General features: G+C 36.4%; 3 protein-coding genes and 1 pseudogene across 4 annotated transcripts; all 4 read right to left on the reverse strand.

The window, feature by feature from the left end:
• Positions 1 to 180: 180 nt before the first annotated feature.
• On the reverse strand, positions 181 to 2,523 carry LOC137058274 (uncharacterized). The gene is made up of 6 exons (XM_067431511.1): positions 2,069 to 2,523; positions 1,294 to 1,345; positions 942 to 1,030; positions 710 to 808; positions 583 to 629; positions 181 to 450 (listed from the first exon to the last, which is right to left on the reverse strand). Exons 1-6 carry the CDS (start codon positions 2,127 to 2,129, stop codon positions 181 to 183), a joined length of 618 nt encoding a protein of 205 aa, XP_067287612.1. The 5' UTR covers positions 2,130 to 2,523.
• A 77-nt stretch (positions 2,524 to 2,600) lies between these two features.
• On the reverse strand, positions 2,601 to 5,769 carry kiss1 (KiSS-1 metastasis suppressor). Of its 2 annotated transcripts, XM_067431902.1 has the most exons (3): positions 5,635 to 5,769; positions 3,510 to 3,621; positions 2,601 to 3,255 (listed from the first exon to the last, which is right to left on the reverse strand). In XM_067431902.1, exons 2-3 carry the CDS (start codon positions 3,592 to 3,594, stop codon positions 2,990 to 2,992), a joined length of 351 nt encoding a protein of 116 aa, XP_067288003.1. In that variant the 5' UTR covers positions 3,595 to 3,621; positions 5,635 to 5,769; the 3' UTR covers positions 2,601 to 2,989. The 2 variants fall into 2 exon arrangements, with proteins under 2 accessions (XP_067288003.1, XP_067288002.1); XM_067431901.1 differs by lacking the exon at positions 5,635 to 5,769 and having other exon boundaries at positions 3,510 to 4,508.
• A 396-nt stretch (positions 5,770 to 6,165) lies between these two features.
• Positions 6,166 to 11,883, reverse strand: golt1a (golgi transport 1A). Its single transcript, XM_067431900.1, has 5 exons — positions 11,728 to 11,883; positions 11,350 to 11,441; positions 6,730 to 6,908; positions 6,445 to 6,508; positions 6,166 to 6,306 (listed from the first exon to the last, which is right to left on the reverse strand). The coding sequence occupies exons 1-5, from the start codon at positions 11,750 to 11,752 to the stop codon at positions 6,265 to 6,267; spliced, it is 402 nt and encodes a 133-aa protein (XP_067288001.1). The 5' UTR covers positions 11,753 to 11,883; the 3' UTR covers positions 6,166 to 6,264.
• Positions 8,683 to 9,642, reverse strand: LOC137058296 (RWD domain-containing protein 1 pseudogene; annotated as a pseudogene).
• Positions 11,884 to 16,013: the final 4,130 nt, after the last annotated feature.

The following is a 16,013-nucleotide window of genomic DNA, read 5'->3' on the forward strand; positions in this document are numbered from 1 at the left end:
TATATTATATTATATTATATTATATTATATTAATTATATTATATTATATTATATTATATTATATTATATTATATTATATTATATTATATTATATTATATTATATTATGAGCTCTGCAGAAGAAAGAAAGTCATATAGATTTTGAAGGACATGAGGGTGAGTAGATGATAACAGACATCTTTTACTTATCTGTCTTAGTAAAAACAATCTTGGAGTAATTGATAGACTCATCGCTGCTAACACTTGTAGTGTCCTCACAGCTCGCTTGGCCTTTTCTTTTGATCTCCTTTCGTTGGGACTCTTCGACATTCTCATAGTCTATATCCATTTTTTTATTATGAAAGTCCATTCGTCCAGGTAAAGCATTCTCTGAAACATTTATATAGTCAGAAGACTTAGAACCGTTGTGAAGGCTTGCATACCGCTGAGAGCAACTGGAAAGATCCGCCAGCTGACATGAAAACAAAAACAAAATCCCATTTGACTCAAAAACATTAACAAAGAATTGGAATGCACCTGGAATACGTAATAGATGGCATTCAGGTGCGCGAGGAATTAAGTTAATCGTTTGCAAATGACTTACCGAGCCTTCGGGGGTCCCAGAACTAGTAGAGGATGAATCATCTCCACCTAAATGTTGACAAGGCCAAAGTTTAGTGTGAAAGCCTCAGTGGACGAACAGTAAGACTAATTGTAAGATGTGTTTTTACCATCGCCTGAAGGAGAGGAAACACTTAATATGTTATTCTGGCGCAAAGCGAGTGATTCTCCCGTGACGCTGGTTATGTGGATAGCCTCTCTTCTAAGGCCTAAAATCACACACATACTAAATAAAGCTACATCTTATGAATTAAAAAGACTTAATCATAATACTATCAAACACTTGTCATCTACTATGATATACAAGCAATACAACATAGTAGCCTACTGTAATGCACTCACCACATTGCATTTTACAGAGAAGAATCAGGAGAATGACAACCAAGAAAATGAGGAAGCAGATGATGCCGTACAACAGCATAAAAACATGACTAAAAAAAGCATAAATAAATGTTGATAACCGGAATTATCACAAGATTAAATGATGTATTTATTCAAGAACTGTTTCAAATCATTAGCCAATTTCTACCACACCAACTTATCACTTCTCACAGAAGTCAAAATACAGCTCAAAGGCTAAGTATCAGTTACATTCGAAATCTACCAAACACGTGTTATGTTTGTAGGCAGGAAAATTTCAACATTCACATAATAATAAAAAATAAAAATAAAATGTTGAGAATTACAGAATTACCCAATTGGGACTCCGTTGTATAAAGCCGTTGAGTTAAAAGTTGTGTTATCACCTGTGGGAATCAATTCAATTTGCATTAAAACAAATTGATACAGGTGATCAACTAGACAATGATGCTGTTTTTGTATTACTCTATATATTGAGTATCAGTTACCATGTTACAACTTACAAATTGCAAAAAATCATTTAGGCTACATCAATATATTGCATATATCTGTTGGCCTGAAATCAATCTGTCACATTTTTCCTTTCCCATTCCAGATTTTATTGTTGTACACGTTTGCCACTTCATCATTTACAATAAAAATCAATTTTACTTGATCACAACCTTTAGATCTTCACTGTAAAAAAAAAAAATGTATGTCTCCAATTAAAAATATTCTAAATCTAAATGTTTGAGTTGACCAAATTGAATTTCTGTGAATTGAATTGCATCAATTCACAGAAATTCAATATGGCCAACTGAAAATGTTTGATGTAATCAGTCACTAGAAAATGTTCAATTGGAGACATGAACTTTTTTTTACAGTGTTTAAGGAGGTTAACTGTTTAAATAACAGCTGTATTAGTGGTACTTATGGTCTAAAATGAGCAGAGTTTTTATTAATTTATGCATAATGCACATTCGCATATTTTATAAGTCTTTATTATATTTTATCATTTCATTTTATAAAAGCTATTTAGCCTTCATTTCTGGTTTTCAACAATCATTCTATTGAGCATAATGTATTAGAAAATATATCAGAAAAAACTAAGTTTGTGCCATGTGTCTTACCTGCCACGACATTGAAGAGAATTGTGTAGAGTGTAATGAAAACAGGGTGTATAATCCACATGATTTTTTAAAATTTTTCTTCTTATAATGGTCTTTAATATATCAGTGCTGATCAGGTTCCCTCTCAAAAGCACAACCACGGAAACGCTGAATGATTATCATCTAGACTAGAGTCAGTGGAAAGTTGTGGTTGAACGTCACCAGTTTTAAATAAGGCAAAACACAGAAGATACAGCACCAAAATCTTGCTCAGTAAAAGAGATGCTTGGAATGTTGAAATTTGTACTTAATAAAATGAATATAATTGTATTATAACATACAATCCTATAGAACACAGAAGAAATATACATTTGAGTCCAGTCTTTTGAGGATAATCAAGCTTCGAGCCATTTTGATGATCAAAAACCGCATACTATCAAAATACTGTATGTTAACAGATATCGGTGTATTTTGATGGTGAGCAGTTCATTTTGGTTGTAAGTGTTTAAGTATTTGCAATATAAAAATAAATGTATACTGAACAACATACAGATTTATGTGCTTGATGTGGCAACATGAAGTATTACCACAGTTTATTTGTAAAAACAAAAAACAAATACATGTTATGTTTGTGATCATCGGAGTGTGTGAACAGGAAGTACATTAGAAATACACGCTCACAAAAATACAAATAAATAATTTCAAGGGTATAACCTTAACATCAACGTCACAATTTACCTCATTTTAAATCTCACCAAATCAAGTCAGGTTGTTTGATATTGTTGTACTAGAATGTGTCCTCAACGTTACCACTAGTGAAGATTATGAACTATCCCACTAATGTTCTGACATATGTATATCAATACGGCAATCAGGGGATTAAACGATCACAAAGAATACATGAAAGAACAATATTCAATATTGAGAAAGGTCTTGTGGACCTCACTTAACAGGTATCTTCTTTTTAAATCCTGCAAGCACGTTCTGATCTCTCTTCCCATAGCGGAGGCCGAAGGAATTGAGGTTGTAGTAAGCAACATTATGCCTTCTCTTTGTGTAAGGCCTTTCTGGAGACCACCACCATGTGCTCTGCTGAGGACCAGCACCCATGGAGAAGTGCATTGAGAACTTGGGAGAAGGAGATCCAGCTGTGGGACGAGCATCAGTTCCCCTGAGAAGCCGGAGTGATGTTTCTTCAGGAGTTTCATCTAGAGACACAACCAAAGATGATGAGACACATGGCCCACTTAAGTGAAACTATGCTCTAGTAATAACTTTTCATCTCATTTCCAATGTAGGCTTATTCATTTAACAACATATAAGCCTAACATGTGTTACGATAATGGTCAATGTTGTAAAACACACAGGTTTGATATCCTCTATGCATCCAGTTTCAGTTGCATTGTCATTTGTTGCCTTAATATTTGCTTTATTTATTAGAAGTCATTGGCATTGAACTTACCGTCTAAGTAATATTGAACATGCCACGGGGAGTGTGTGTCTCCAATCGCCACTGACAACATCAAAATGATGGCAAGTAGCATCATTTTTAATGTGTTAACCAAAATTAGTTTCTGTAAGAAAGAAATGTAATTAAAAACTAGCACACCTGGTTGTTTTCTGAATATAGGTACTTATAAAAGACTTGTTTCAGACATGCTGTTTTCCTCGTGGGTACACACAACAAAAATGATACATTCGATTTACTTAAAGGGGTACTTCAGCGCTGGGAAGATGAATCTGTATTTAAACTGGGTCATTAATGTAGTAGAAATGTGAAATGTGAAAATGTATTTTTGTCTCATGGGGATGAAAGACTACAATTCCCAGAATGCTTCGCTGCCCTGTGAGGCCATTCCCAAAGCCACCAACTTGATTACTGTGAATGAATTGAAGAAGACACTACAATTAAAAACTGAACATGTGTGTTCAATATAATGAGTGAGTCACCGCGCGAGTATCACAGCACTGATCACTAACTGCAGGAGTGAGATAAATGAGCTGATGAGCTCTCGTAATGAGAGCTGAGGTAATCGCGACTACACTCTCGGCATACATTCACAACGCGAGTTCAGTCTGGCGCGTTTCAATTCATGACTTTGCAAGCTTAACTTTCATAGAAATTAATTTGAGTTGAAAGACTTACATTGCTCACCATAGCAAATGTAAAAACCATAGCTCCGTTTAAATGAGTGCCTGTAGCTGCGAGCTGAGCTGTGAGTGTGATCTCCATCCCCCATGCACGGGTTCAAAACATGCGGAAATGGCGCCCTCTGCTGGCTGTAGTCTTTAGCCTTTGGCCAAACATTTCTCCTATGATGCAAATATTGTCAATTTGCGTCAAAGGAGGAATTTTTCCAGAAATAAATTGCATAAATCTCTCGTCTCAGGGGGATATGAGGGGGGAAAGCACAATCATTTGAATATACTCCAGGGTTTCTACTGATACAAAGCCATATGCTAATCGTGAATGTCCAGTTTGTTAGGCTTACTTGATTGAATCATGTTATTTGAAAATAAAAACATTAAGTTATTTCAAAGAGTAACGGTTTTATGTCAATATAACATGAAGCAGTTACTTAAATAAAGTGAACAGCATCATACAATCATTTTTTAAGTATACCAAAAAATGTCCCCACAAGGAAAAGGATTGACATGTAGCACAGACAGACAGACAGACAGACAGACAGACAGACAGACAGACAGACAGACAGACGCACGCACGCGCACACACACACAGTTTGTTCATGCTTTATGGGGACTTTCCATAGACGTAAAGGTTTTTATACTGTACAAACTGTTTATTCTATCCCCTAACCCTAAACCTATCCATAACAGAACACTTTCTGCATTTTTACATTTTCAAAAAACATCACTTTTTAACATCACTTTTTTTTTCCTCATGTGGAGAAAAATTATTATTATAGGATTTGGATATTGCCATCCTGGGATATTTTGTCCCACACACATGGACGCATGCACGCACACGCACGCACACGCGCACACACGCGCACACACACGCACACGCACACACACACATCAAAGAGAATTTAAGTTATCAAAAGCATCATACATCAGCCTTTCACCCCTACTCGCATTCTGTTTATAGATGTAAAAAATATAAATAAAAAATATTTAATATAATAATTTTATACACATGAACTATCAGACATTTTGTAACCAAAACGCACTGATTGCTCTAAAGAGCAATGATGAATAGCAATAAAAAGGTACGTAAGAAAAATTAAAATCTTCAAATCCGAACTGGAATTAAACATAGAAAAGGATCACATTTAGTTCACATTCAGACCCTTTGGGTTAGTTTTACCTTGTTAACCAAAGCACCTATAAAAATACATTACAAAAATGCATATTTCCAGTGAAAAACTGTAAATCACTTTGGAAAATTATCTGTCAAATGCATAACTGTAAATATGTCAATCAAACCATCCACAACTTCAAACAGACCATCACGCAGAATGTGTATTCATGAGCTTACACACACACAAACACTAACACGTATGCAACAACTATCAAAGCAAACATGCAGATTTCATGGCAGCGGGAGTATAAAGTAAATGGCTTACCTTTACACTTGCAGGTATGGAGGTTGTGTTTGGTTCATACAATCTTCAGACTCTTTTTCATACACATTACCTGCGTCATAGCCTCCCCGGTGGGTCGGAGACCTGCATAACCATCCTCTGTTTCCCTCTGATCTAGTCTTTTTGCCCCAGGGTGGGTCCACCACCCATCCCTTTCACCGGAACATTCCGGAACCACAAAGCCTTTATATATTTGAACTCAATATCATTGGATTTTCTATATGAGGGTAGTTCATTGAAGTTGGGGAGAGCAGACAGATGGAATAGAAATGAGATGATTGGAAAAGCACTCCTCTAAACTATATATATTCATAACTTGTAGCATTGAGAGCAAGTCAGCAAGCTTTAAAAGATCAACGGATATTTTATTTTTTCTTGTTTTCATCCCAGGAGGGAAATGTAAAACGTACAGACCAACATATGTCTGTCTTCCATACATAAAATCCTGATATTGCAGCATATATTTTTAAATAGAAAAAAATAGGTATTTAAAATAAATTACGTTATTATATAGCCCACACAACTATCCATCATAGACCTTAGTTTATACAGATATATATGAAAAAAATCTACAATTTTAACAGTAGCACTTCCAGATTTTCCAATCTCCTCTTACACCATTGAGGAACTACTTCCAGATAACTTGTTTAAAATCTGAAAGAGAGCAAAGAAACAACGAGGAACGTTTAATTGTATTGTTGTAAAAATAATTAATTGGTTTTGCTCAAATTTTATAGCTAGAATTCATTCAAAGTTGATTCAAAACATCGTAAAACAGCTTCTTTCCCATACCGTAGTTAAAAAGGGAATGTTCAAGACTGTTCCGAGAAATCCAAAAGCCATTGGGAAGAATGACCTACAAACAAAGCAGAGTCTTGTTATTTATCACTTTAGGGTGGAACGATCAAGCAGAGAAATAGCATGTCTGAAAAAATGAAAAAAAAAAATATCATGTCTGTAGTTTCAAAATTAGTTCAGGCAAAATGCACCTTGGTTGATTTGAAACAGGAAGATCTTAACTAAATGGAGGCGTGTGCCTCGCACACAAGGACAGGATATAATAAACTCTTTACTCACTTAAATAGAAGTACAAAGCCATAGGTCTCCACTAGCATGCCAATACGAGGCCATCTTAGTAGAACTAAAGCCACACCTCCTAGAAAGAAGGCAGAGCTTCTGAGCTTCTGTCTCTGGAAAAAGAAGTGCACTGTCCTCCTCAAGCCGATGATGAACGCCAGACCAGACAGAAACAGAATCTGTGAAAATGGGAATCCTTTTAAATAAGTAAGAGAGATCATAAATTCGTGTTATTTTTTTTTATTTAGGCTAGTGCTGTCCTGAATAAGATATTTTACATATTTTTTTTTACATATAGTCCACAAGACAACAAAAAAAGCTGAATTTATTAAAAATGACCCTGTTCAAAAGTTTATTAAACATTATTCTCCATACTGCACTGTACTGCAAAAAGTGTGTTGGATTTACATGATTTAATTGTGTACATCGGTCCCACATGAATCAATTAAGTTCAACAAACATAATTTGTTTATGTAACTTCAACATCGTGGAATGAAGTCATTTTAAGTGAGCCAATTAAAGGGTTAGTTAGTTCACCCAAAAATGAAAATTCTGTCATGAATTACTTATCCTAATGTCGTTCGGCACCCGTAAGACCTCCGTTCACCTTCGGAACATAAATGAAGATACTTTTGTTGAAATCCGATGGCTCAGAAAGGCCTTCATTGACACCAATGACATTTCCTCTCTCAAGACCCATAAAGGTACAAAAGACGTACAAAGCCCATCTCACTACAGTGATGCTACAATCATTTTATGAAGCGACGAGAATAGTTTTTGTGTGGAAAAACAAACAAAATAACGACTTATATAGTGATGGGCTGATTTTAAAACAAAGATTCGAACCTTTATGATTCAGCATATTGATTCATGATTCGGATCGCCAATGTCATGTGATTTCAGCAGTTTGACACGCATCATGTCAATCATTAATCGATACGTTGTTTCATAACCGTTCAAAGCTTTGTTTTGAAATCGGACCATCATAAGTCGTAATTTAGTTTTTTTGCGCAAAAAAGTCTCGTCGCTTCATTAAATTATTGTAGAGCCAGTGAGATGGGCTTTGTAACGACGTCTTTAGTGCCTTTTATGGGTCTTGAGAGAGGAAATGTCATTGGTGTCAATGAAGGCCGGTCTGAGCCATCGGATTTCAACAAAAATATCTTCATTTGTGTTTTGAAGATGAACGGAGGTCTTACGGGTGTCGAACGACATTAGGGTAGGTAAATAATGAGAGACTTTACGGGTGAACTAACTCTTTAAGTAGTCTCAAAGTGAATTTTATATGTCTCCCTGACATGATTCAATTTCATATATTCATTCATCCACTTCAATTTTATATAATACTGCACTAGCTAGTTACAAACATTTAGCTAATAACACACATTAGCATCTTAAATGCTAAGCATTAAAAGCTCCTTCAGCAGAGCTGCTATGACATTATATTAGACCACAGTCTAAGCAAATGCTCCACTCTTCTCCAAAATGCAACCCACTGTAATGCATATTGTTCTAATAATTCCAACATAATTGAATATTAAAAACTATTAAAACCAACCCAGGCTCATTGGAAATACGTGACTCTGCCTACATTTTTGCAACACCCGAATTATGTACCTCCAGGTACGTTTACCTGCACTTGTGGTAATATTTTTTCTCCATTCCAGATGCGCAACATGACACCATGACTGATCTACCCCGAATGAATATTTATAGCATCATTTTATATTGTGGAGTAACTAACTCCACTCCTACCCTAAACCTACCAATTCTCAACAATATAAAACACATAACAGTAACAGGCTAATAAATGTACAGTCACGTGTATTTATTGCAAAAACTGACCAAAAAACTGTATAAAAGTATTAACTCATGTTGCATTCCAAGTCTTCTGAAGTCATACGATATCTTCATGTGAAGAACAGAGATGATCTTAATGTTTTAATAGTTGAAATGATGATCGTGCTCCTTTGCGAACAGAACACACGCACTCGCCAATAAAAGTGACAAGTCAATGGCTTTAATGGCAATAATTGTACAAATGACAATGTTTGACCGTTTTCGTAAAATATGCTGCACCATAGATGGTAGTGACTGAAAAGTTTTTGTTTAGCTTTTAGTTGAGCTGAAGTCCTACTCCACAGGAGGATATTGGCATCTATACCACTCATATCAGGTTGAGAGCTAACGCAATTCAGTCTTCATCTCTGCCTAAGTCCAGTGGGTTGAAATCAGGGTCGTCCTCATCCAAGTCCAAATCATCCATGTCTTGGAAAAGTGACTCGTCCACTTCACTGTTCCCACCGTCCTCTATAAAATGTATATCTGATGTGTCAAGACTATGGTCTGTCTCAAAGAGCTGTTTTCCTGTGAGTTTTCCCTTTCCTGCCTGCTCCTCTTCTTTCTGCCTTTTACTCTTTAGTTCTATCATTTCTTGATCAAATTTAGCCTTCCATGATAAGAAGTTCTCAATTGTGACCACAGTTCCTTGGAATGCAAACTTCTCAGCTTCTTCAGCCTCCCTTTTTTTTCTTTCTATCTCCTCTTCTCTTCTGCTCTTAACTGGTCTACTATTTCATTAAGTTTTTCCTGCACCGCTGTAACTAATGTGAATATCATGACCATTCCCAGGTTTTCTTCAGCCTGTTGCTTCAAAAGTGTTAGAATTTCTTCGTTGTCTGAATCTTCCAGGTTCTCCTGTGAAAAGATCTCCCAGAGAGGGGGCTCATCTGGATAGTTCTCCACATATGTAAACGTTAGGGTCACCTCCACCGTTTCATCATCTTCTCTTGCATCAGAAGTAAGTGTGATGGTGAAGCTTGTGGGCTTCTCGGAAAGCACTGTAAATGAGTCTAGGTAAATGGACTCTATTGCTTCTAGCTCATTCTTTTGCTCCTCGCCGTAGGCTGTCATTTTACGTCACAAATGTCCATAAATTAGAGACTGCACGGAAGAAACGTGTGCTAAGGCCTGTCCAGCATCGATCCATATTTCTGATTCAAATGATACACAACAAGTTGAATGACGCGATCGGTCACGACACACACGAGAGCCAATGGCATTTTACAATCAAAGCTGACGTAATTGGTCACGAGACACACGACAGCCAATGCTGTCAAAGCTGACGTGACGTTTCTTCCGGCGGCATTATTTGAAATTTATTATCATCTTTGGCGGATGGATTCGACGTTACTGATCACTTTTGGGGATTTTCTTCACACAAATCAATCGTTTGGCCTCGGAACACTTGGAATATTTGTATTTTCTGAATAAATTATGTATGCAGTCGTATCTGCCTGTTATATCCTGTTTTTTTATAATACTCAAATGGGTAGGGTTAGGGAAGAGTTTGAGTTTCACGTTCAAAATGTGTCTGAATATGTGTGTGTCCACAAGGTAAATGGATTTATAAACATACTAAATAGTTTTTTTGAAAATGTAAAAATGCAGAATATTTCTTGTGATGGGTAGGTTTAGGGGCTGTGTGTGTGTGTGTGTGTATGTGTGTGTGTGATGGGTAGGTTTAGGGGCTGTGTGTGTGTGTGTGTTTGTGTGTGTGTGTGATGGGTAGGTTTAGGGGTAGGGGCAGTGTAAGGGGATAGAATGTAACGGCGTTGATAAACACGCTAAAAAGCGATTATGCGTCTTGATAGCACGCCAAAATGGCATACGAATTGGCGTGTCATATATACGCCATTTCATGAGATCAGTCTGGGAATGGAGAAAAACTATTACCACTTAGCGCCTCCTGTGGACGTTTTACCCCAAAAGTGCAGGTAAACGTACCTGGAGGTACATAATTAGGGTGTTGCACAAATGTAGGCAGAGTAACGTATTTCCAATGAGCCTGGGTTGATTAAAACACAATGAAGTCTCCTCCTTACTCTGCTCAACATATATAAAATAACACTTTTAAAATAACAACATTTACTCTCTCTTGATTCAGCCATATGCAAAGCATGCTGGGAACTAGCATAGTTTCAGTTAATGTAACACCAAGGTCGCATGTATTACAGCACTATAAACTGTAAAATTATGAAATATTATTACAATTTTAATAACTATTTCCTTTTAAATCTTAGAAACCTAGAACATTATTGGGGCACCTGACTCGCCTGTACTTTTCTTTGTTTTTCTAACCCATTCTAGCAATCAGCATCATGTCATATATCATTTTAAACAAGAAGTTTTAATGTAGCTAATTTAAAGCGCCAATTTTAAATTTATTTTATTTGTTATTTAATATATATATATATATATATATATATATATATATATATATATATATATATATATATATATATATATATATATATATATATATAATTAGACTTTTGATCACTTTAATGTATTCTTGCAGAATAAAGTGTTAATTTCTTTAAAACAAACTAACTTTTGAACAATAATGTGTCATTTTCTGACACACTTAAAGGGATTGTTCATGCTAAATTAAATTAAAGTGGAATAGATTAGCTGAATATTCTGTCATATTTGATAAAAGTGACATAAGGTTGGGCATATTAAATAATCTCCCATTTTTAGATGAACTATCCCTTTAAGAAACAAAGATCTGGCTTTTTGTGTCATGTCTCATCATTAACAGCTCATTATTGCACTTACATTACCAAACGCCAACAGGACAGAGTCAAAGTACAGCATTATTCCAAACAGCACAAAGAACATGCCGAATCCTGACAGACCCACACCGATTTCTAGAATCCAGTTAGAACAGATTGATTATAGCTATATTTTTAGTCAGATAATCAAGCAATTATTACTGTTGCCATTTAAAACAGATAACACTGTATGGAAATCTTATATATTGCAAAACAAAATATGTCTTAAATATTCTGTAAATGTTCTGATTTACATTCTGTTTATTCACCAGTCAGTTACTTTAACAAACATTTAAAGCCAGAACGAACAAACCAGTGTCTTTGTGTTTAGTTGTAACTGTAAAGAAATTTCATTTAGATTCAGTGAAAGAAAGACACTCACTCTGAAACTCAGTGATTGTGATCATGGTTTCCCCTTTGTTGTCTTTCTTGGCTCAGATCTCCTGGTTTTAGTTCTTCAGTTTTTACTGACTTGCCTGTGTCACATAAATACTCGACTTTTGAACTCTGCCGTATGGGTGAACATTAACCTAAAATAATAATGAGGATCACTTTATCTCGTTTACGCTATCACAGTCCATTCACTCATCCATGTGTCAACTCACCCTCTGCCCTGATTTCCTACCTCACATCCCACTAATAAATCAATCTATGGAAGTACATCCTTTCACCATTTGTTGATATCCCCTGCCATCAAATCTAAATAATTGGAGTATGTGATGTGTTTTATTGGCATGGCAAATAATTCATAATACAATAATAGATTCATTAGTTGTGTTCAGAAGAAAATAGTCACTTTGGTAATTATTATTTCTGGAATAGACGTTCTTGATTCTGACTTGTCAAGAGCGGCATTCACAGGTCATATTGTAATAATACCGGTATTCCCTGTTGTCCACAGAGGGTGTCCTAAAACATGGTAGCAACTACTCAGAATGCAATGTGCAACAATTGTTTCTACATTCATTTCCTCCAGGGAAACGGTGTCAACCCATGTTATTTGCTTCTGTTGAAGCCGCCAGCCTTCGTTATTTCAGCTTATTTTTAAAATAATCGTATAACAGCTAAATTCCTATAGGGAACTACATTACCCATGATGCTGTTCCAGAAAGCGTAGCTCTTTAGCTCCGCCCAATCCCATGAACCACTGCGAATGTATAAGTCAGTCAATTTCTCTAAGTTCTAAAAAATAAATAAATATGCGTGTTAAAATGTATTGTTTTAAGGGGGGGGGGGGGGGGTGAAACACTCAGTTTAAGTCAATCTCATGTCAATCTTGAGTACCTATAGAGTAGTATTGCATCCTTCATATCTCCGAAAAGTCTTTAGTTTTATTATATTTGTAAAAGAAATATAGGCTGTACCGAGTCTTTCCGGAAAAAAACATGCGCCTGGAGGCGTATCGTGTGGGCGGAGCTATAAAATGACGAGTGCGCAAAGCAGTGACGTCCTCAAGCGTGGAGAAACCCATGGCTATCTCAGCTAATAGATATATGATCCAGAATCAAATCTGAGGCTGAAATAAATTGAACAGGAGAAACAGCAGCAGCAGGACGTCTGTCTCTGTGGTATGTACTGTATTTAGTGCCTGTCAACATTTGTGTGTGTTGACTCGCAGTTTATGAGGTCATGATTCGGTTTATGGACTATTGTATGCGACTAAACCTTAGCAGTAGCAAGCAAAACGGTTTTGCACGTCAGACTAGTGTAACGTTATACATAGAACAACAATGGAGTAACCGTTAGCGCATTTGAATGACGAAGCACGAGAAGCACGAGATCGTGTGGTTTACTGATGTTTACTCATGCGACGGTAGCCAATAGCAGAGACATTTGAAGCAGTTTTACTCACCGACTGCTTCCAAAGCAGGACCGAACCTTTATCGCTGGGACCGCTCCGTCAAAAACACACTTCTTTGGTATGATTTGGTGAAGTCCTGTGACAGCAGTGGCGTGGAAATCCACTTTGCGACGCAACTGAAGCGATGTTGTGAAGCTTCCCATCATTTCTGCGTTCAAATCGGTTCAAATGCAGCGCTGCCTTCCCGGAATGCTGTGCTGAAGCGCACCCTACCGGGAGAAGAGCCCATACGGCCCATACAAGGACCTTCCGCTCTTACGTCAAGCTGACCCATACTCGAAAAAAACTCTCCGAAACTTGTGAGAAACCGGAAGGAGTATTTTTGACACAGAAATACTCTATCAAACGTCCAACATTAGTTTTTGAAGCTTTGTCTATGTTTAGGATGGGAATCCAAGTCTTTAACAGTGTAAAAAGCTCAGTGTGCATGAAACAGCATTTCACCCCCCCCCCCCCCCTTTAATATAATCAACATTAGTATGAGAAGTTTTATATTTCGCCATCGTTTTTAATTAAATTATACTATTCGCTATGCTTCATGGGATAGTTCTTACTTTCACTAATTACACTTGTAATTATTTTCCAAACTCTTTTTGCTTCAAATCAAAATGTAGTGTTGTGATGACTTGTAACTCTTTAACTGAGACTTTAAAAAAAATCCCAATTGGAAAAAAATACTTCTGGAATCAGCGCTGATAATTAGTGGACTTACTTAGGGAATAGTGAATGAGGGCTTAGATGTATAGTTTCGGATTCAGCCTGGGAAATGACGTCATTGCGCAGTGCCTTCTGGGTAGATGTTTCAGGACACATGGGGGAAAATGATGTATATTAAAAAAAGTTTCATTTTAACAGCTTGGAAACAACTCAATGGTGAAAGTGAAACTCAATAAAAAATTGAGCTTCATCTGAGATAACATTTTCCACGCCAGTCGTGAGGGCAGCTACGACAGTTCATCATAACACTCCAAGCCTTCACCATTCTAATGTGTTTTTAACTGAATATTACCTACACTACTACTCTCTCTTCTGTAGTGTCCTAAAGTCCCAAAATGCATTGCATTGCTGACATCATGTTTTTATTCTCTATTGACTCTGTCCCTTACTTGAGGAAGTGGGAGCTAACATGAACTAACAATGAGCTTTTTAAAGCATTTATGAATTTGTCACATTCAAATGTACATTTTTTGTTATTACATGTTGAAATGAACATTGAGTAATATTAATAAATGCTGTGCAAAAGTGTTATTCATTGCTTACAAATAAAGATCTTGGTAGCAAAATATCTCCTTCAAATCATATACCTCTTTCTACCAATTCTTTTCTCTTTCAGTCCCGACAATGGTGTTATGCCAACATTCCTCTCCTGGTATCTACTGAAATAATCTCCAACAAGCTCTTTATTTTCCATTACACAAATACCAGTCTGCACACCCATTTGTCCTATCCTCCGTATAACAAATGCAACAAAATGAATTGTTCTATAACCAACTGATCTTCACAACATAAAACCTAAAACGTTCCATCATAAACATAATGTCGGTCTGCTTTAAAGCAGAATTTGAATTTCTCTCACATTTGATGTTTGCATCATTGATCATGATTTTCCTATTTCTTACGTGAAGCTACTTTGAAACAATCTGTGTTATATAAAGCGCTATATCAATAAAGGGGTCTTGACTTGTTATATTTACTGCTGACACATTTTCTTGGCTTTCTTTTTGTTTTTGCTATTGTCAAAATACACTGAAAGTGAATTTATAGCTGCTTTCCAGAAAATTCTCACCCTCAAAATTAAAAGCAAATGTACAATTTGATACAGCAAAATATTCAGCACTAAGCTTCATTGCTTACAAATGTTATAAGTGGCCCAGGAATGACGGTGGTCATAAATAAGTGGTTGGGATTTCTGTAAAGAAAACGTGTTGGAATGTTGCATTGACTGACATCTGGCTCAACACGATGGGGTTTACTGCAGTATTCCATTTCCAACTGCCAAAACAAGACTAAGACTTCAAACGTTATGATCAATAGGCTTAATATATCTATTTTGCTGAAACTAATGTAGTTGTAACTATTAATTTACCTCACAAGTTGCCGCAAAGAACTTCTGTAGTAACTTCTTTTGTAATACAGTGTCATTTTTTCTACCTCCAGAAAGATTTGCATGTTTGCTTAAGTATGAATGAAATCTTTGTCTGTTTTAGGAGGAAAGTATCATGTTTAAATATGCAATATTCAGCATTGGAAGCTGCTTATCGAAAAAAAGGCGTAGCTTGAGCCTTGATTTTGTGGAATCATTGAAGTTGTTGTCTTCACCTCTACAGCCGGTGGAAAAAAATCCAACGGGACTCGGGCAGAAATCATATTCACGGATGAGTTAATGTACTAAAGATGTATTAAAGGACAACTCGGTGAGAAATGACCCTAGGGGTAATTAACACATGGTTACAGAGTAGATCGTTCTCTGGGATGCGGTTTCATGAAAATCGAATGTAAAGAGTTTTAGCGCTAGTTAATACCACTAACAAGGCTCAAAATAGCCTCACACTAACACAGCAGCATAATGAGGGTCCCTACATGCAAACAGAAGCATTGAGAACTTTGTGTACAAACAGTTTACTAAGATACTTTATAAAGAAAGTCCATTACGTGTATACAAACAGGAGCCATCTTGGAAAAAAAGTCTCGACGAGTCGAGCCACGAACGCTGTGCTATGAACAAATGAAGAGTTTTAATTACAAATGAAGGTTTTAAATACATTCACTTTATTGCATGGGGGTACTTCTAAAGCAAGCACATGAAG

This window comes from Pseudorasbora parva, chromosome 22 (assembly GCF_024679245.1).
Source record: "Pseudorasbora parva isolate DD20220531a chromosome 22, ASM2467924v1, whole genome shotgun sequence".
Taxonomy (NCBI): Eukaryota; Metazoa; Chordata; class Actinopteri; order Cypriniformes; family Gobionidae; genus Pseudorasbora; species Pseudorasbora parva.